Source organism: Cariama cristata, unplaced genomic scaffold (assembly GCF_000690535.1).
Source record: "Cariama cristata isolate BGI_N322 unplaced genomic scaffold, ASM69053v1 scaffold9548, whole genome shotgun sequence".
Classification (NCBI taxonomy): Eukaryota; Metazoa; Chordata; class Aves; order Cariamiformes; family Cariamidae; genus Cariama; species Cariama cristata.
Window position 1 is genome coordinate 1 of NW_009631629.1, and position 19,812 is coordinate 19,812.

General features: G+C 44.0%; 1 protein-coding gene across 1 annotated transcript; it reads left to right on the forward strand.

Moving 5' to 3' along the window:
* The first annotated feature begins 7,001 nt into the window (after positions 1-7,001).
* MPG (N-methylpurine-DNA glycosylase) lies at positions 7,002-18,778 on the forward strand. Its single transcript, XM_009706029.1, has 3 exons — positions 7,002-7,223; positions 10,639-10,843; positions 18,251-18,778. The coding sequence occupies exons 1-3, from the start codon at positions 7,002-7,004 to the stop codon at positions 18,643-18,645; spliced, it is 822 nt and encodes a 273-aa protein (XP_009704331.1). The 3' UTR covers positions 18,646-18,778.
* The last annotated feature ends 1,034 nt before the right edge of the window (positions 18,779-19,812 follow it).

Consider the following 19,812-nt stretch of genomic DNA (forward strand, 5'->3'; position numbering starts at 1 on the left):
CCCTGCCCCCGCTGCAGCCCGGGCCGGCGCTGCTGCTCCGAGGCCTGACTCCGTTTGAAAACACGGGCGTGCTGGTTACCGCACTGTGTAAAAAATGATGTACTTGTAGGCTCTGCTTAGTGCCACGTTAACCAGGTTTGCGTAGAGAGATTTCACAAGCAGGAGTTGTCAGTGCTTCCCACGTATCTAGTCGGAAAAGCTGTGAGGGGTTTTGCATTGCCTTCACGGCTATCAGTACCATGTTTATAGCCATGTAACAGGCCTGCGTATGGAAATGACCAATTCTAATACTATAAAAACTATTTTATGTATGTTGTGAATCAAAGATATTGCAAAGACTATGCGATGAACACTAAGGAAAAGGTAATATCCCCGTTTTCTGAACGCGGTTCAGGTGGGGGGCAAGAGGCTTGTGATCAGCTGGTTAACTAAGGTGCACACATGCACTTTGAATAAGGTTGCACAGTGATTTCCCAGCTCTCATGTCACTTCTGTTCTGCAGACTGCTTCCTTTGGCATTTTTATACATAATTAAGTAAACAGATTATGAAATTGATAATATATGCTGTAGACATTTTGGGAGAAGAGTTAAATGCTCGAAGAGCAGCTGCTGTACAGATGTGTCACGACAATGGTTTGGAGCCTATAAGGAGGAAAAATACCCTGTCTACAGAAATGTGCTGCAAACCTGTTTTGAAAAAGCTGAGGCTTTTCTAAATAAGATTGCCATGTTAGAAACAAGGCTACTGTGGCATAACGAGAACGCCTTTGTGCTCTACTGGTTCAGATCTGTGTCTGACTCAGATTTTCACAGCCTCTACAGTCAGCAGTGATTTGCTGGTTTCCTGGAAGCATCTTATTATAGAAGAGACTTTTGCTTTTGTTCCTCTGTTATATCATCAGAAGTGTTTTGTCTCACTTGCCATTAGCAAGCTATTGCCACATACAGCATATTATCCAAAGCGGTGCAGGAAATTGTCCATTCTCCTCAGATGCTTCTTTGTTTATACAGGGCCTGAAGGCTTTGTTCTGGTGTTTTGAAAATGTCCACCACTTTCATGGTGGATGTTACATCAGCTGTTTATCTTCACCTGCATTTACACTCATATGTCTGCAGACCGTCATCTGTTCAGGCTTTGATCCAGTGTTCTGTTTTCTGACTGTAACTGTTTAACGGCGTCTGGCAGTGCAATGCAAAATACACACAAATAGTTTCTCCGTAACAAGAATATAGCCTACACATTAATCCTGAATTGCTAAATGTAGAACAAGCCTATCCTCTGGTTGAAAATAGAAGGGACCTTCTCACTAAGGAGAGTGGCTCATAGCATGTGCATTGAATCAGTCCCAATTTAGTCGCCTTGAGCAGCACCTTAGCTGTTACTGAGCCTGTCTCATGACTGATTACAAAGTGTGGCTGTGATTCCCTACCCATGGTTTTGTTGGAGCATTCAGGTGGTTTGTGCAGAGCATGAATACTAAGGCCTTTCTTTGAGTAGCTTGGCCTGAAATAATCTGTTCTTTTTCTCTCTCTTGAAGTCAAAGACTTCTCGTAGGACTTCACATGGTCCTTCTTTGTAAGACAGAAAGTGGAGCAGTTTCTTTCTCTGAGCCTGAGCTTAGGACTGACTTCTCAGGAGGACTCTCTGCTTCCATGCTCATGCAGGGAGCAACTCCAGGATCCTTTTGCAGGTAAATCTTTGTATCTTTGCTGTTTATGTTTTTCTTCTTAGTCTTTACGTTACTGGCACTCCAACAGGAACTCTTAAGTGGAACTCTCTTTGTGGATATTGTTCAGATGTTTGAGCATTTGAGTTATAAGTTTTCCTTTTTGTCAATGCATTAATGAAGGCTTAGGTGAGACATCTGTGGTCATTAAGTGAAATCCCCATGCCAAAACTAAATTATTTCTCATGAAATATTAAGATTTGGGGAAGGAATGTGTTTTCTAGAGTCATTTTATAAGATGGGTGCCTAAGACCTAAGTGTAACTAGTTCTATATCCCTTTCCGTAGTTCTTTCAATATGCTTTATAAATCAGGAGTGTTCTCACTGCTGACATATAAGTGGAAAAGAATAAGACTTACAGCTCTTGGATAATTAGCCCAATATACATTTGCCACAAATAATGTAGATATAAAGAAAAAACCTGAACTGCAGATAATTTTGAATCCTTATGTCCGTTTCCTGGTCAGTGTTTATGGCCTTTCTAAATGCTGGCTTGGTTGACTAAATGCTGCCTTGGTTAAATCCAATCTCAGGAGGCTGAGATAGCTAACATCCATTGTTAGTATTCCATTTAACTTGTTTGCTTTCATTTAATATGCAAGTTTGGCACTCAGTTAAAAATAGCAGCTGGAATGTTGGGGAGGGTGGGGAAACAGAACAAACCAAAATGGTTCAAGAGAGTCAACCAAAACAGAACATAATTGTGCTGCGAAGGCTTTTTGGGTTTTTAATTACTTTTCATCACTCTCCCTCATTTTTGTCTTCCTTGTTCTTTACAGAACGATGCGTAAGTTTAATTCCAAAAAGCTCAAGAGGTCCAGTAGGCAGTTGGAGTGAGGACTGGAATTGCAAGGACATCTTGCAGGAAATGCAAGCATCCCCAGCACTCAGTAAGGTGAAGAAAACCATTCATTTTGCCATAATTTTGAGGTATTAGCAGGATTGCACATAGTGTCAAAGTCTGCCTGAGGAGAGATTGACTTAATATTTATAGTTATAGTATATATATTAGCTCCTGCCTGCACTCTTCTTGCCAGAAGATACTTTTTTGCCTGCTTCTCACAGTGTTGTCCAGGAAGCTGTATGTTACTAACTGACTTCTGGTTACTAATAGGTTAGACTTGACACGAAATGTGGATGGCAATCCTCCTTGCTAAGAACTCATTGAAGGACCTGGTTTAAAATGAAGTGTCTGGATAAGAGATTATGGAACAAATAGACAACAGGCAGGAAAAAACCAGATGAAGCCCCCAGGGACAGTGCTGCTAACGATGCAGCGAAGGTGTCACTACCTTTTAAAGAGACTTCTTGGGCTATGGACTGCAGACCTGCAAGTTTGACCACTACCAACTGAATTAGTAGAAAATATAGCAAGGTTGAATTATTGGACACCTGCATAAATATTGTATATTGGGGAAGAGCCAACGTGGCTTTTGTAATGGAAAGTCATGCCTTAAAAAAATGTTGGAATTCTCTGAGGGTATAGATGAGCATGTTGGGAGGTCGGGATTACAGTGTGTACTCAGATTTCAGGAAGCTTTTGAACAGGAGCCCTCACCTGAGCAGCCCTTGACATAATAAGGGAGTTCCCTGCCATAAATAAACAGTTGGTGCAAAGATAGGAAAGAGGATGTGAGTAAATGGGCAGCCCTCATGGTGGCTGGAGGTCACCATTGGGGTGCCCCAGGGATGTTTTGTAAATGACCTGGAAAAACAATGTTTCCAGCTGGCTTTATGTCATTTGAGGTGGTAAAGAAGAGGGCTGAGGGTGGTGAATTGCAAATGTAAACTGATTCATGTGGGTGGGGAGCGGTCCTAATTTCACATACAAAATGAGTGAGTTTTTGAGCCATAATGACTAATTCTGTGAAGCTTTCTTCATAAGTAATGTCTCAGTTTGGATGATTTTACACAGGCTCAGGGAAGACTGCATAAGCTCACAGTTACTAAGTGCACAGAAACTCTGCCTGGTTCAGAAGGTTTTGGTCTAGAGACACAGAGGACTTGTGGAGAAGCACTGTGTGCTTATTCTGTTCTTCCCTAGGCTCCCGCTTTTGACCTGTGCTGGAGAGCAGGATACAGGGAGAGGTGATCTTTGGTCTGACCCAACACTGACCGTTCATATATTCCCACATAAAATCTGTACAACTGGGAATCAGTATGAGGAATTGTCTCTCCAGAAGTGGCAATGTGTTCTTATGTATGCTTCTTTATCGTGCTATCAGAAAGATACGTGTGCGTGAGGAAAACTTTGCAGCTGCAGGTATCTGGACCTGTGAGCCAAAAGTACATGCAAATTACCAGTGGGATTTTTTTTTAACCTCCTTTTAGTGAAAGCTCATTAAATACATAAGGAAATACCTACCAATGCAGTCCTATTAGAAGGATTAAAGAGGCCTGTGTAGACTCAGTTGTGCCTTGACTACAGGGTGTATCTGCTGCTGAGCTGCATTTTACACAGATTTTTAGCATCTTTCTGATTCTGGCTTGCAGTGTCCCTAAACACTTACCTGAGACTAGCCCAGCAGCCCTGAACACTTTAGGCACTTATGCAGACTTACTCAGCTCTTGATATTCCTTTTCTGACTTCTGTACTTTTTTTTTTGTCCATGCGTTCACACATGTACTTAACAATTGGTAGCTAGTTTGGTTACAACAGGATTAGTAAAAAGCGGTTAAACCCAGAGCTGATTCTTACTTGAGGCACAGAAGTAGAACTTGTTTACTATACAAGCAAGAAAATCTAGATAGAAATGAAGGGTTGCAGAATTTGTCTGTAGACTTACATGTGAAGAGATTGCGTCTGTTGCTTCCCCAATACATAGGGCTTGGATACTTGATACACACTATCTTCTATAGTGTGCTTTTTCATTGGCAAGAAGGGATTTGTATTTACAAGCAACATCTTTTGTAGCAAGCATAGATAGGCTTTGAGGTATAGAGTTTTATGTTTCATATCTTGGTATGAACAAGCAGGGGGACAACGGGTAGACTGGAGTTTTTCTGCATTTCTGAGATGGTGTTGCAGTCCCCCCATTCTGCATTTTTGCTTTTAAAGCAATCCCATTTCTCCTGACTGAAAGGCAGTTTCCTACTGCTGTTTCTAATGAGAGTTGAAGATGCCGAGATCTGTCTAGGATCAGCCCATAGCAATGAAATTACAAGTGCCCTAAGGCTGCCAGTATAACATTTACATGAGAGCACTTGCAGCTTTTAAGAATTACTTAATTGGAAGTGCAGTAAGTGCCTGGTAACTCAGATCCTGTTTCTGATGTCGCATTCCATAAGAGCACAAATTACCAAACGAGTTAATGCTCCACTCAAATTGGCCGTGATTTCAGCATGTCTTTATGTATGGCTGATGAACTGGAAGTTCCAGTTAATACTGTCAAAGAAGTCTGGAGGCACTGTCTTCAGTGTGAAGACTGAGTCTTTTAGAGGGTCAGTCTGATATGGGGACGTGTTCCTCCTCCATCCCTTGCTTCTTGCAACCCTTTTTCATATTTGCAGCAGGACTCTCATTTGCAAAGGCCACCGTGCAATTTTGTCTGAGGCAGGCTGGTGACTTCTGACAATTTTTAAGAATTCCCACCAGATGAAAGCCACAGTTGAAAGCAGAATACCTGACACGGAGCTGGCCATTCTGTGGCAAGTCTCTGACATCAGTGATTTACTGCAATAAAGAATTAGATGTTTTGAAAAAAAATAAAACCATCCCATCTCTCTGCCGGTCGTGCCAATGTGATCCCTGCCCCCACCTATTTTTATATGTTTGTGTCTGGATTCCTCTGAAGTGAAATGTAATGCTGTTGGGGAATTGGCACTGGTGATCCAGCGCGTAGCGATGCTGAATTTGTTTCAGTGCAGTTCAATGAAACTATTGCTGGTGGATCTTTCTTTGTGAGAAACATCAGAGCAAGATAAAGATTGGTTTTGATGGTGGAAGTTTTTGTAGTCATTTTTAAAAGCTCATGATCTGGTGAAAAATGAGTGGCAACGGCTGCTTAATTATGTATATACTTTCCTTGCAGGTTCAGCTGTATAGAGGATTCTTTCTCCATTTCTAATTATGTATGATGTTGAACCTTTGCTTTTTTCCCTTATATTTACATGTGGTTGAATTTCAGAACTGATGAGGCATCTTCTAAAACCTAGTGTCTTTTCGTTCTCTTCTAAGAGTCCTTTTAGGAGGCTGACGCTTTCCAAATTTAGTGCCAATGGGGAAATTTTAAAAGTTTGGTTTCAGCTTTTTGTGTATTCAGTATAGGAAAAGTGCATTCCCCACTGTTTTCGTAGGCTTTTGTATAAAAAAGGCTAAAGAGCATCTCCAGCAATGCCCCAGATGGGAGAAGGTCTTTTGCTAGACCAATAGAAAACTACAAATTGTTCTTGAGTTTGAGCTAAGGATACACTGTTGGTATCTCCAACTGTGATCTCCAGCTCCAAAATCTCTTAGCCTATTTCAAAGTGCTTTATACAGTGAATAAATAAGTTTGTTCCTGTTCGACAGGTATACGGACTGTGGCACAGAAAAAGAAACATTAACTTTTTGAAGCTTACATAGTAAGTTGGTGACAAACCCAGAACAATCGCAGGTTACGTATTTGCCTCAAATATATACTGTTGACTGGAACAGACTACTCTTCATCTTTCTGGTAGGTTGAATTTAAAACTTATTTTGTGGAAGTTCTAACACAAACGTGTCTACAGCATGATAAACAAGTTTGTCCCTGTGTCTGAGCATCTCCCAGCTCAAATGTTCTGTGTCCTGTGGAGTTTTAGATTCTGATCCAGTTACATTACTGTTTAAAATGATGATACATGACTTCTGTGGACTTTCTCAGTTGGCACAATTTTTGAGATGGTTGTTTCCTATTTTTTTTCTGTCTGCTTAACAGATTATGTTAGCTCTAGGTAAAATGTATGTAGAACTGGTTCATTTTTGTTTTCAATTTCTGAATTTCCTAACCTAACAGTTCGCAGACTTATTTTTACTGCTGAGTAGTGCAGAGTTGCTTATGCAGTCCTTAAAAGATGAATACTCAAACTGCAGTTTTCTGTTTGCATATCAGTAGAGCTCAATATTTGCCTAGCATGATGTAGACACAGCGAAATCTGTCACCTGCTTCTGTAGTTTGCCTAGGTAGTCCAATTAGTTGTAGCTTTCAGATTCATTGTTGTGGAGAGATGTGTAAAAGTAAGAGTTTGTGGAAATGAGTTACTTTAAATAAACCTTATATTCCTAATTACGTTTATATCAATTTTCTAGAACTATGCCAAGAAAAAGAAAGCTGTTAGCTCAATTAAGCGCTCTACAGAGCAACTCTAGCTTCCCTCCGTTTGATGCCTTGGAGAACCTGAATGCTACGCCTGATGGGGATTCTTCTCCAAAAAGCAGCAAATATTTTGCAACGGAGAAAAAAAATTCTTCCCAGCTAGAAGCAGATTTTTTCAACCAGCCCTGTATTAGTCTGGCCAAGTCCTTTCTGGGACAGGTAAGACGCGAACACTGAGATTACTGTACTGGAGCATGTGCTAGCTAATAACCTGGTGTAAAAGGATGAAGTTCTTTTTTTGCCATTTGACTCCAGGGCTTTGCTATTTTAGGAATACAACTCTCATTCCTTCTCTTGTTAAGTGCAGTGGAATTTAAAGACTAGTAGCCAAATCTATTTTAAATGAAGTCAGAGAAGTAATTTTTCAGGTTTAGTTTACTGTCACATTTCAGAACTAGTTTTTTGTGGAGTTTTTCTCCCTTTTTTCTGGTTTACTGAAATGTACTTTGCTGTTTGAGGTTTGAAGGTTGTTTCAGGCCCATTCTTTTCCTTTCCGGTGTTCCTTTATTTGGTTTTTGGCTCTTGCTTAGCCCAGTGGAAAGTAACGCTCTGCAGTCAGCAACATCTCCTTCTCTGCCTCCATTTTACTATCTTGTGATGCTAATAGCATGGCAGGCCCTTGGCCTTTCTTGACCAGTATCCGCTGTCACAGTCTACTCAAATATTTCATTCTTATCTGCAAGTTCAGCAGACTGCATGGTACTTTCTTTTATGCTGCCCTGTATGCGTTGGAAGTTGTATCTCATACTACCTGCTTTTATTTCTGCTGTTTTGAGTAACTTGATATCGTCGGTACACATGGTGAGCTCTCTAATGATCACCTTTCTGAGGTTATTAACACAAATATGAGAGGCAGCGCAGGCCCTAGCGTGGAGATGTTTAGGACTCCACAGTCCTACAGTTCAACTCTCTTCACTCTGAAAACTGCTATTCCTATCTTTTGTTTCTGAGTTTTCAAGCCTCTACTTGTTCATGAAAGGACCTTCTCCCTTATCCCATTGCAGAAGCTTTGAGGAATCTTTGGACCTTGTTGAAAGCCAAATCAGAGTGGGGAGATTAAATGTCTCTTCTGCTTAGCAAGTCCTTCAAGAAAACTCTCCTGCTGTTTCCATGGGAGGGAGTTCCTCCAGTGTTTTCCATATAAAAAGTTCCAGTCTGGGACCTCCCAAAGACAATTTCAGAATGTGTTTTTAGTTTCACTGCTATGGTGTTATCTTCTCTGAGTCTTTTTTTATACCTTTATTGTCTGTAGGGTGAACAGACTTCCTGGGTTCTCATTGGTTTAGATAACTTCAGGAATTTGTTCCACAAACTGTTGCTTTTGGCCTTTCTTGCTGTGTCTAGCTTTTTTTTTTTTATTTTCTAAGGATATTGTCTTGCTTGTAATTGACACCTTTGCTCTGCTTTTTAACCCTGCTGGGATTTTTTTGGTCTGTCTTAACCTCTCTCTGATATGTCATGTGTGTTTGCTATCTTTATAGACATCCTGCTAGAGGCTTGCCTTTCCAGCTTTAACCTTTGGCTGCCTCTTTTAAGTTCTTCCTAACAAGCTTCCTCACTTTATGTAGTTTCCCCTTTTTGCTGGTAAGCAGAACTCTAATAGATTATTTTTGGACCTTAATGCTTGTGGGAGGCCACTGAACTTTATACTTCATGATCATGATACAAAGTTGTTTTTCAGGGATAAGTCTTTGGAAAAGACTTTGCATTTTGCTCTGGATCAGTTTGAGAGTTCAGGCTTTTCTTGTGAAATCCCTGATTACTTGCTCTGCAAAGCATTTGACAGTGTCTAAAAAAACATAGCTTGTGTCCTGTCCTGCTGTGATATTTACCTGGTCTATATGCGGATACCTGAAATCTCCCAGGACTGATGCATTTTTATGTTTGTTTTTTTTTTTTTGTCTTAATGACCCCGCCATCCTTATGGATTTGGTTACCCTGGGCAGATGATATTTTAGTCCTAATTCTATACCTTTCCTATTTAGGCCTAGAATTACAAGCCAGATGATTTCTATCTTTAGATTTTCTTTAAAATATAACCCCTAGTCTCCCATGACCCAGTCTGTTCTCTCATTTTCTTAGAATTATAACTATAATGGTAATTTACTCTTTCATTGATTGTCTTCATTCCACCAAATTTTGGAGGCGCCTGGTATATTAATATTGTTTACTTTAAATGTGATGCTTGAGTTCTTGGAAACAAAAAAAATACCCCAAAACATACACACAATAAATGGCCTCTCAGAATGAACTGTCATAACACCAAGGTACATCCTCAGTGAAAAATAAAAACCTCTATAAAATAGTTTACTGTCAGGTATTGTGAACGATCACCATTTTGTAACTGTTTTAACTGTGAATATTTGGTGCACCAGGGAAATGTCCGCATGCTTTTAAAATCATAATCTAACCAGTGCATTTCGTCATATTGAAAGAGAAATGTGGCCACATGGGTGTGCTTTTGGGGTGTTTACAGGCAGTTGCTAAACACCAGTGCTTTTCTGAAGTCACTGCATTTTTCATAAAAACAATAAACTGATTGTTTTCAACAATTTGAGAAGTGCTGTATGGAAACTGTGATATACCAGAGTTGCAGCATTCAAACTGACTTCTGGAGCATCAGTACTGAATTGGGTCAATAACTGCATTAGCAGTCCAGCAGAAACATCTGTTAGGAATTAAGCTTTGTTTCTTGAAGGTCATTTTTTGAATGGCTGATTTTCAAATATGGAAGTGCTGAATATAGTATAATTAAACTGATAGCTGTTGCCTAAATGAGACTATACTGCAGTATTTCTTAAACACATGTTAAGTAAAATAAGAAGTTTAGAAATCAGGTCCAACCACAAAAGCCTTTGTACAAAGTTTAGTGATTGTTTTATTTTGAAAGAGAATCTTTTCACTGTCATGTGTTGGTTTCCCCGCCTCCCCGAATCTGCTTTGTTTTATTTAAGGAGGTACCAGCAGCAAGGAACACACTGTAATAATAAAGATCTGTTGTTTTCTGCACTGCCCCTCTCTGTGGTGCAGAAAATACAGAAACAGCATTGATACTCATCTGGGCATGATTATCTCTGTGGTTAGGGACTAGGACTTGTTTGAAACATCTCTGTGGAGAGAGACTATCTAATCATAGTAGTTATTTCATTGTGCCACTCATATTTCTTCTGATCTAAAAAATATACATTCATGATGCTTCAAGGTTGATATTGGTGGTGCTTTTTTGCCTTGAACCTGGTGGATTGAGAGAACACAGAAAATAACCACAAAAGCAACTCTGTGGGCTTTACTGAATATAGGATCATAAATTGGTTCTTCATGATACTGCCACACCTAGACGCTACAGGCATTTTGTGAGGTGAATGCCGGGTAGGAACTTCTTGTACTGGGCTGTGGCTGGGCCAGTAGAAGCTGAAAAAGTTCACGTTAGCTTACAGACTGGACTGTTAGTTGGAGAGGAGAGTATGTGGTACCATCAGGTCCTTTTTTCCAACTTCTTTGTTTCCACAGCTCTTGTGCTCTGGTTATTTTGTACAGAGGGTGGCTAACTGATGCACTCTGACCTCTCTTTCAGATTTTAGTTCGCAAACTTCCTGATGGCAGAGAACTCTGGGGGAGGATTGTTGAAACAGAAGCTTATCTGGGTGGGGAAGATGAAGCTTCCCACTCGAAAGGTGGGAAGCAAACTCAACGAAACGCGGCAATGTTCATGAAACCAGGAACTCTGTACGTGTATCAGATCTACGGGATTTATTTCTGTGTGAATGTTTCCAGCCAAGGTAAGTTGAGGCTGAGAGAGATTTAATGCCTACAGCATAGGACTGATAGTTCAAGCTACGCTCGCCATGTTGCAATCACTTCTGAGCTCCCTGTGGGCTCTGTGAAGTCAGTGACTTGCTGTCGTAATCTTTCCTTGGGACCTGGGTTTTGCCGTTGTGAACAGTACATAACAGTGGGCAGACAGCGTATTAACTTTCAACGTTGCAAGCAGGACCACTGCACAGTGACCAGCCCGGCGGCGTTTTGGTCCCAGCTGTGAGAGCTGTTCAGGCACAGAAATAAAGACTAAGGACTGGAGGAGAATCTTGATAGGATGGAGCTTATTCATCTGATTCAGTGAACTTTGCTCCTCGAAAGTGGTGCTGTAGAAGTAAATTTGCAGTCTTAATGACAGCCTAAATCTTGGTGTCTGTTGTCATGACAAGAAACTCTTCTGTCTCCTACCTTTATCTTCAGAAGCTATAAATGTTGGGGAAAACAAAATGGTCTGACACGTTCCAAGCTTAAGCAAGCAGTCAATGTTAGGAGCATTTTGGCTGCTTTGCTGTATCTTAAAAAAAAAAAACCAAAACAAACACAAACCAAAAAAAATCCAAATGAGAATACCCAGACTGTTACAGAATCTTCAGTCTTTTATTATTCTCAAGATAACATAATCAACCCCTAATCAAATTATGCTGCAATTTACTGAGACTCTCCTTCCACAGCACCTCTTACATGCAAGTGTTGCTTCTAAAATTTGGGTTTTTTCTTTTCTGTAAGAATACAGTGTTTGCCTTGCAAAAAAGCTATTGGCTAATTAGACACCTTGAATATATATATTCAGAAATACCAGCAGGTATTTCTTAGATAAATACTCATTTTGTTAGAAAAAAAATTCTCAGAAATAATTTCTTTTCTTTTTTGCCATTACAAAGATATAGCTTAAATAAACCCCACCACTTGTATATTCCTAAGTGGAAAGCAAATGTTGTAACAGTGACCATTAATCCTCAGGTTTTGGCCTTTGGACAGGAGCCAAGCAGAAAACCAGTGCCAGGTTATACGGTGGGGGAAGAGCCTGTTTTTCTAAATGGAGGCCTGGAGTCTGGTGGATGAACGCATGCGAATTTCAATACCTTGTCTCTGCCAAATCGGTTCAGATAACGAAAGCAGAATAGTTCATTGTTCAGGATGGGATTCTTAGTGTTTGAAATATTAGGAATAATAACTTTTATTTAAAAAAGATGCTTAGCATTTGAATTTTAAAAAGATTTCTTTGAAATTTATACTTTGGGAAATTTTCCCTTGTATACCTGTGTTTAGTTTTGTAGCCAATCAGTTAACGAGCTCACTGTTGTGATGGATTTAGTTGGATTTTTTTTGTTACAAACTTGTTCTCCATCAGCCTGTCCTATGTGCAGCTCTGCTGACACCAAGCACAGCTGTCACTACCAACTTTGTCAGGAACGCCCTGAAGTATGTCGCATGGCTGTGCATGTTGTGTATCACAGATGCATCTACGTAGGTAGGATTTACTCCTTCAGTATATTTGCCCATGTGCAGATGTGTTGAAAGAAAGAATTTGAGAAGGAATCATACCTGAGATGCTTTTCTCATCTTCACGTAGATGGAGAAGCCTGTCCTGTTGTTTAGTCTGAGAGAAGGATTGAGGAAGTCGTCTTTCATGGTGGCACTTACACGCCTGGGTAGAAGGCAAAAGCATTTCATTCTTTGGATATGGGACATGTCTTGGAAACTTTGTTTTGAATTTGGCTGTGGCTGTGCAGAAAACGCAAGAAAACACTGGCAAAACAAAACGTCTGTTGTGGCCTAACTTGGTCTGTCTTAGTAGCACAGACCGTGCTCTGTTTGTAGCGTGAACTTTTCATGTAATAGGTTTCATCATCTTTGTGCAGGGAATTTGATGCAAAATATCCAAGTACTTCTGGGAATGCTGTGAAAACCTGAGTGACTGACCAGCAGACTATAAAAGGAATATGAACATTATTTCTGAAGGTATTGCTTGGAAAGACTGAGCACAAATTACTGGGAGAACACTAAATGCTTTTCCTTTTCAAAGGGCACATCTCCAGTGATGTCCCAGGGCTGCATCACTCTTTCTTGGATTTTGGCACTGCAAAGCTGCAGAGCACCAGGAGTTAAACAGTGGAGAATGTGGAATGATTGCATCTATTCCCATGTATTATCTTCTGCCTCCTGTGATCTCCCGGGATCTTTCCTATTCTCCCCTCAGCTGTCTTCCAAGCTGAAGGTTTCTCATCTACTTAGTTCCTTCCTTACGCTCTTGCTCCAAAGCCAGTCTGTCACCTTGATCATCCTGGTTGCCTGTCCCTGAGTCTCTTCCAGTTTTGTTCTATCTTTCTGTAGATGGAGGGGAGGAGCAGAACACGTCTAGCATGCACACAAATTTCAGGACAGCAGAGCAACTTGCTTTATGTGAGTAGTTGGAGTTTACATCTGGGAATGCTGTATGGCGTTGCTGCAGCAAATTGGAGCAATGGAGAAGGAGAAAGGTGTTTGGAGTACCCTGATGTCTTCAAACACACACAAATTGACCCCATCTTAAGCCATTTCAATTTTGACCTGGATGCATGTAAGCAAAGTTCATACTGAATGACAAGAGAATTAGGGGAAACCCTGAGGTTGATGTCAGGAGAAATCAGTTCTAGGGATTTTCCAAATGACTCTTGAAAGATGTTTCTGTTTGGCCATGAGGTGGTTTGCATCCAAATACTCATGCAATCATACGCTGATTTTTAACAAAGCATTTATTTCTGGAGACTGTTGGAACAAGCACATAAATTTAACTGAGATCTAGTGTGGTTTTAGGTGGTTTAGTAAAGTTAGCACAAACTAATAATCACAAACAAATTCTTAGATGGCTTAAACTATCTAGTTTTGTAGTGTAGGCAAGTCCTTGTGCTGCTTAAATTACAGGACCCTTGTGGGAAGGCAGGCAGCTCAGAGAAGCAGTATATCCTCTTAAGTACTGGCAGTCACTGCTGTCCTGCTGCTTCTCAAACTCTTGAAGTGAGTGACTGCAGAGCTGATCTGGAGCTGCTAGCTTAATGAAGGCAGCCGTCCTTTTCCTGGAGAGAGACCAGGGTGCTGCACTGTCCCTGCGATGTTTGTGCCTGCCGCCTTGGCACAGACGCTGCGCAGGGCTGTCCGAGGCACACGCGCTGTTGGGACCAGGCAAGCAGCATGAATTAGACTGTTGCAGCAGACTTTGTTTTTAAAAGGTACTCTAACGCTGACTTGAATCATGCTGGGGCCTTCTTGGTCCTTAATCAACTCAGGATCTGAGGCCGGAATGAGATGGGCAGAGCTGTATATGCCGCTCGTACTTGCTCCCCTCTACTTAGCTTGTCAAGAGTGGGGCATTTGGCTCATGAGACTCTGGCTCTTCAGAGATCTGTTGTTTTCATATGTAACCCTGTAGCATTGTCTGGTTTAACACCAGGTGGAATAAACCTTCTCTTCTGTTTTCTATATTTGGCTTATGCTAGACTTCAGGCTCAGCGGTATCACTCGGGGATAGGAAAAGGTGTGTCACCAGCAGAGCTGCTTGGTAGAGCAGCTACAAAAGCACGGACTTTACCTGGAGAGCCAGCACCGCTGTAGTGTCCCCAGGCTGATGCTGCCGACAGACGTCAGAAGCACTTCAGCCGTAGCAGGTTGTTTTGCCACTTCGCTGGGGTGAGAAGTTGTGGCTGTTAGTGTGCTCAGTTGAGTTCACTTGACTGTATCCTTGCGTTCATAAAACCATAATGAGTTGAAAGGTAGGCTGAAATATTTTTTGTCACTGAGGAAGGGGAAATTTTTTTGCACGTTGCTGAGATAAAGCTGCAGCATCGTGTGGGGTTTTACTGTGAGAGGTCTTCCCATCACCGAGTCCAATGCTGCCTGAAGCCATGGCGGGCATCACTACGTTGGTTTTTTGGAGAAATCATAGATGAAGAGGAGTTTATAGAAGAAAAATATAACCAATGTCTTTCAGTGTGCATGAATCCTACAGTATGTCCTGAGCAGCACAATAATCTTAGTACAAAGCACCTTCCCTAGGGTTAAGAGGGACGTTGGGCTTCCCTCACTTCAGGAAGAGAGTAGATGCCAGTCAAGCTTCTCTGACTTTGCTGTGATCTGTTTCTCTGGAGTTTGCCAAGGTGTGGATTTTGCTGCTAGATCTGAAAGAATAGCTTGTAAAATCAAGATCCCAGGCCCAGGGTCACACTGCATGGACTTCCCCCTAACTTTTGGATCCTAGACTAGGACTTCGAAGGAAGTGTTTCGGGAGCAGTGAGTCAGACGGGTGGACAGAGGAGAAAATTTTTTTCTCTCCAGTGGCCAAGAGCTGTTTCCAAGAATGGGAGCTGGAGCCGTTCCAGGGAAGGAGCAGCAAGCAGCGCAGTGGGGGTGTGGGACTTCCCTATTGTTTTATGATTTCTAGCTGCTCAGGGAGAGAATTGGCCTCTGTGGTGTTGTTAGAGCCCAGCTTTTAGCTCTGAATGCTACTCATTATATGGAGTGACTCTTAGGCACGGGAAGTAGGTATTCAGCATCTCTGGACTGGCACTGCTGCTGCTGGCGTGTCAGCAGCTGTGTCCGTGTCGGACAGATGCTGAAGCCAGAGAACTGCCAAGAGCAAACTGCTGCAGGCTGCAGAGGGGGAGGAAGGCAGGCTGAAGTACTCTGGCAGGCAGGAGTCGAGGTGGAAGGATTCAGCTACTCTTTGGTAGTTAAAATAAAACTTCTGATGTGCAAGCATGCTTAGGAGGACCTGAACATCAGCCCAGGGGAGTGGGGACAGAGAAGGCAGTAGCTCATCGTGGCATCCCTGCCCTCTTACCCTGCCTGCTGTCTCCACCTCTTCCCAAAGCTCTTGTGGTGTTGCTGTCACATTCAGGGGCTGTCGACTCCGAGCAGAGCACAGTGTCTGTCTTGCACATGGCTAGAAAGAGTGGGAAAACTTCCTGGTGGAAATGCAGAAAGAGCAGCCAGAGACAGAAGTGCCAGGTACCCCCTGCCGATGCTCTGGGAGCACCCGCAGTTTCTCTGGGCGCTTGTCTCTCTTCACTGGAACTCCCAAGGCCTCGGTTCAAGTGTAACCACAGTTTCCACTTGAATTTGTGATGGCTGAAAGCAAGCAGTGTAATTAGTGATTGCTCAGAATCCCACAGTTGTTCCTGGCGAGCGAGGCAGCATCCTGATGTGAAGGATGTTTCTTTGTGCATGGATAAAAAGCAGAATTAGGACATGGAGCATGTTCTTAAAAATCTAAAATGACCTTTGAGCGCTAAATCGCTGTAGTACAGGGAAGCAGCTTTTGGCTGCCAGATTAGCATCAATCCCCTTCCTTAGAGAAGGGAGTGCCTGGGAACAGATTGCTGACAGCTGTTAGAAATAAGTCTGTTGACTTCGCCGAGCTGGACTGAGGGCAGCGGGGGCTCTGAGCAGGTTCAGGGCAACAGGCACACCTTGCAAAGCCAGAAATCAGGTCCTCAGTTGATAGGCTCAGTTAGGAGCGCAGAGGGTAATTTAGTGTGGGATTTGTACAAAATATGAGAAGGATTCTATATTTGGAAATCGCAGGTCCTTAGGGATGTGTCAGTGCCTACAAAAAAAGCCTTTGCCAGGCCTGAGCATGGCTCCAGATGTTTGAGGCGGGAGAGGGGTTTCTTGCGGAGCAGCATCACTGAGCGCGCAGATGCTGGTGGGGAGGAATGTCGTGGGTGGCCCCAGCACAAGGGGTGCTGTGTGGGGCAGCACACAGACGGCTTTACCAGGCGCTCTCCTCGCCCACTCAAGGTCACGCGAAGACCTTCCTTGCTGTCCAGTGGGGAATACCAAGGAAGTGTTTATGTCCCACTTGGGCTGGAGATCCTTGTCACAGGGGAAGGTCTGTGCTCCGAGCTGCACTTTTGCTTCACTGTCACCAAAATCAGGGAGGGCAGCTGGTTACGACAGCTCGGGGTGGGGGCTGGAGTTTCCTAAGGCTCCTGACAGGGTGGCAAATCACACTTGAGAAGAGAATCTGTCAGGTTTATTCACTTCTGGTCATAGAAAGGTCTTCTCTGCTGAAGTGATGCTCCCAGGGCCCAGCATCCCACAGCCTGTGCAGCCCCATTCTGCCCCGGGACCCGTCTTGCGAGAGCTTCCCTGGCACCAGGGTTCGGATCGCTCTCTGTTGTAGCTGTGGAGTTCCCCAAAGCCATGGTCATCCCACCTGTTGTTCCACCTCCAAGTGGGTGTTTGAATGTTTGAATCCCCCTCGTACTCGGCACTGTTGAGGCCGCACCTTGAGTGCTGTGTTCAGTTCTGGGCCCCTCACCACCAGACAGACCTTGAGGTGCTGGAGCGAGTCCAGAGAAGGGCAACGAAGGTGGGGAAGGGTCTGGAGCACAAGTCTGATGGGGAGCGGCTGAGGGAGCTGGGGGGGTTTGGTCTGGAGAAGAGGAGGCTGAGGGGAGACCTGATGGCTCTCTACAGTGACCTGAAAGGAGGGGGTAGCCAGGTGGGGGTCGGCCTCTTCTCCCAGGCAGCTCCTGACGGGACAAGAGGGCACAGTCTGAAACTGCGCCAGGGGAAGTTCAGGCTAGAAATGAGGAGGCATTTCTTCACAGAAAGGGTCGTTAGGCATTGGGATGGGCTGCCCAGGGAGGTGGTGGAGTCCCCATCCCTGGAGGTGTTTAAGAAAAGGCTGGAGGTGGCACTTAGTGCCATGGTCTGGCTGACATGGAGGTGTTAGGGCAAAGGTGGGACTCGATGATCCCACAGGTCTCTTCCAACCAAACCGATTCTGTGATTGGTAACACCTCTAGCCAGGGCTCCCTCAGCAGCAGCAGCAGCACAGAGCGAGCCTGCTCCCAGGGCCTGGTTTCTCTGTGTCCAGCCTAACTCTGCAAGCTGCCTCTTTCTACTGGCAGCATCTGGACTCATTCCTCCTCTCCTTTGTTAGCTGGAGTTGTTGCAGTCGGCGTTTATTATAAATCCACTGGGTTTGGGAGCAGTTTTGGATAGCTATGCCAAAACTGAACCATATGTGTATTTATTCCTGAACATTGTGCTGACATAAGAAAAACCTCTTGCCCTCTGGCAAGCCCTGGAGCAGCAGCTCGACTTAGTGACATCAAGATGTGGGGTTGGGGAAGAGCAAGTCAGCTCTGACGGACAAGGACACAGAGCTACAGGTCACTGGCATTCAGAAGAGGGAGGAGAGTGCAGCGACCACGGGTTAGCGGCTGACTCCAGAGCCTGGCACTTGAAGCGAAGCGGCCCGAGAGCAGGACAGAGCCGGTGGTTGGGTCCGTCAGGCTGAGCTGAGCCGCAGGCTGGTGGGGCTGAAAGCCGAGACGTTCTGGATGACCAACCTTGTACTAACACATGGTTCTTGTTCCGCACAGGGGAGGGGGCTGCAGTACTACTTCGCTCTTTGGAACCTCTTCAGGGTTTAGATGCGATGAGAGAGCTGCGCAGCGCTTCCAGGAAAGGACCCGCAAAGGTGCTGAAGGACTGGCAGCTGTGTAACGGGCCCTCCAAGCTCTGCCAAGCGTTTGGGATTGATAAGGCTTTTGACCAGAGGGACCTGACTCAGGATGCAGCCATCTGGATGGTACCTGGACGTGACCTACCAGGGGAGCAGGACGTGGTGGCCACAACAAGGATTGGTATTGGCAACAGGGGAGAGTGGGCACAGAAACCTCTCAGGTTTTATTTACGAGGAAACAAATTTGTGAGCGTTGTAGACAAGAAAATGGAGAGAGAGATGGCAGCAATGGGACACTTCTCTTGCAGCTGACAAGACTTGCAAGTGTGCCACCGGCCCAGACTTGAGCTGTGCTCTGTATGGGAGCCTCAAGCTGTGCGATGGCAGCAGCTAGGGCAGGCAGAGCGGCTTGGAGGTTTTTAACAATAAACGTACTTTATCACAATGAACGGGACAAGGTGGAATTTTGTTTGTGGGGCAGACTGGCATGGGTCTCCCAGCCAGAACTGAGGTTGGTTTTGGACATTGAAGGCCACTTTCTCCCTTGCCAGTGGATCCAGGCTTAATTAAGGTGGATGAGTGATGAAAGTTCACGGCTCTGACCTGCGGTGCTGCTCCCATCACCCCTGGCCCCCGCAGAGGCCAGCACATGGCTGCTGCAGGGGAACAGTCAAAAGAGGGGATGGCAGCAGGGCTGACTGAAAGGATGAGCGCTGGGAGAAGAGGAGGTAAAGGAGAGATCTTACTGCTGTCTACAGCTACCTCGGGGGTAGCCAGGCTTTTGTCAGACAGGATGAGAGGCAATGAGCCCAAGCCTGAAAACAGGAAATTCTCATTAGCTGTATGGAAAAAATTTTCACTCTGAGGGTGGTCAAACACTGGAACAGGGGCCCAGAGAAGCTGTGGACATTCAAACCTCCGCTGGACAAGCTCCCGCATGACCTGATCCAACACATTTTCTTTGAGCAGAGGCTTGGGCAAAAGACCTCCAGAGAGCCCTTCCAACCTGTAACAGTCTATAATGTCCAGCTTCGAGAATAAGAGTGGGTTTTGTTTGTTTTCCCAGCTGCTTTTGAAACCAGTTCAAAACTTACCAGTGTGTGTGTGAACCCCAACACAGAGAAAGCACCGATGCTGCCGCCTGCCATGAGGTACAGGGGGGAGAGAACCCCTAGGACTTAGGGCAGAGCATGCAGAACTCAGCCATGCTGGCTGTTTGAAGGGTGACAGTGACACGCACTCCCACCCCACCCTCGCTTTAGGATTCACATGCAAGAAAAAAAGCTCAAGTTTTTCAAAACCCTTGTCCCCATCCCATGAAAAAAAAAATCTTGTTTGGCCCCTTCTGAACAGCCCTGGTTATGCTGATCTCAGCATCTGGAGAGGCCGTTGCTGGGGGCTGGTTGGGACTGAGGTCTTACAGCAATGTTGATCTGATTTTTAGGTCAGGTATTGCTTTTGCTCTTCTGTAACATTCCT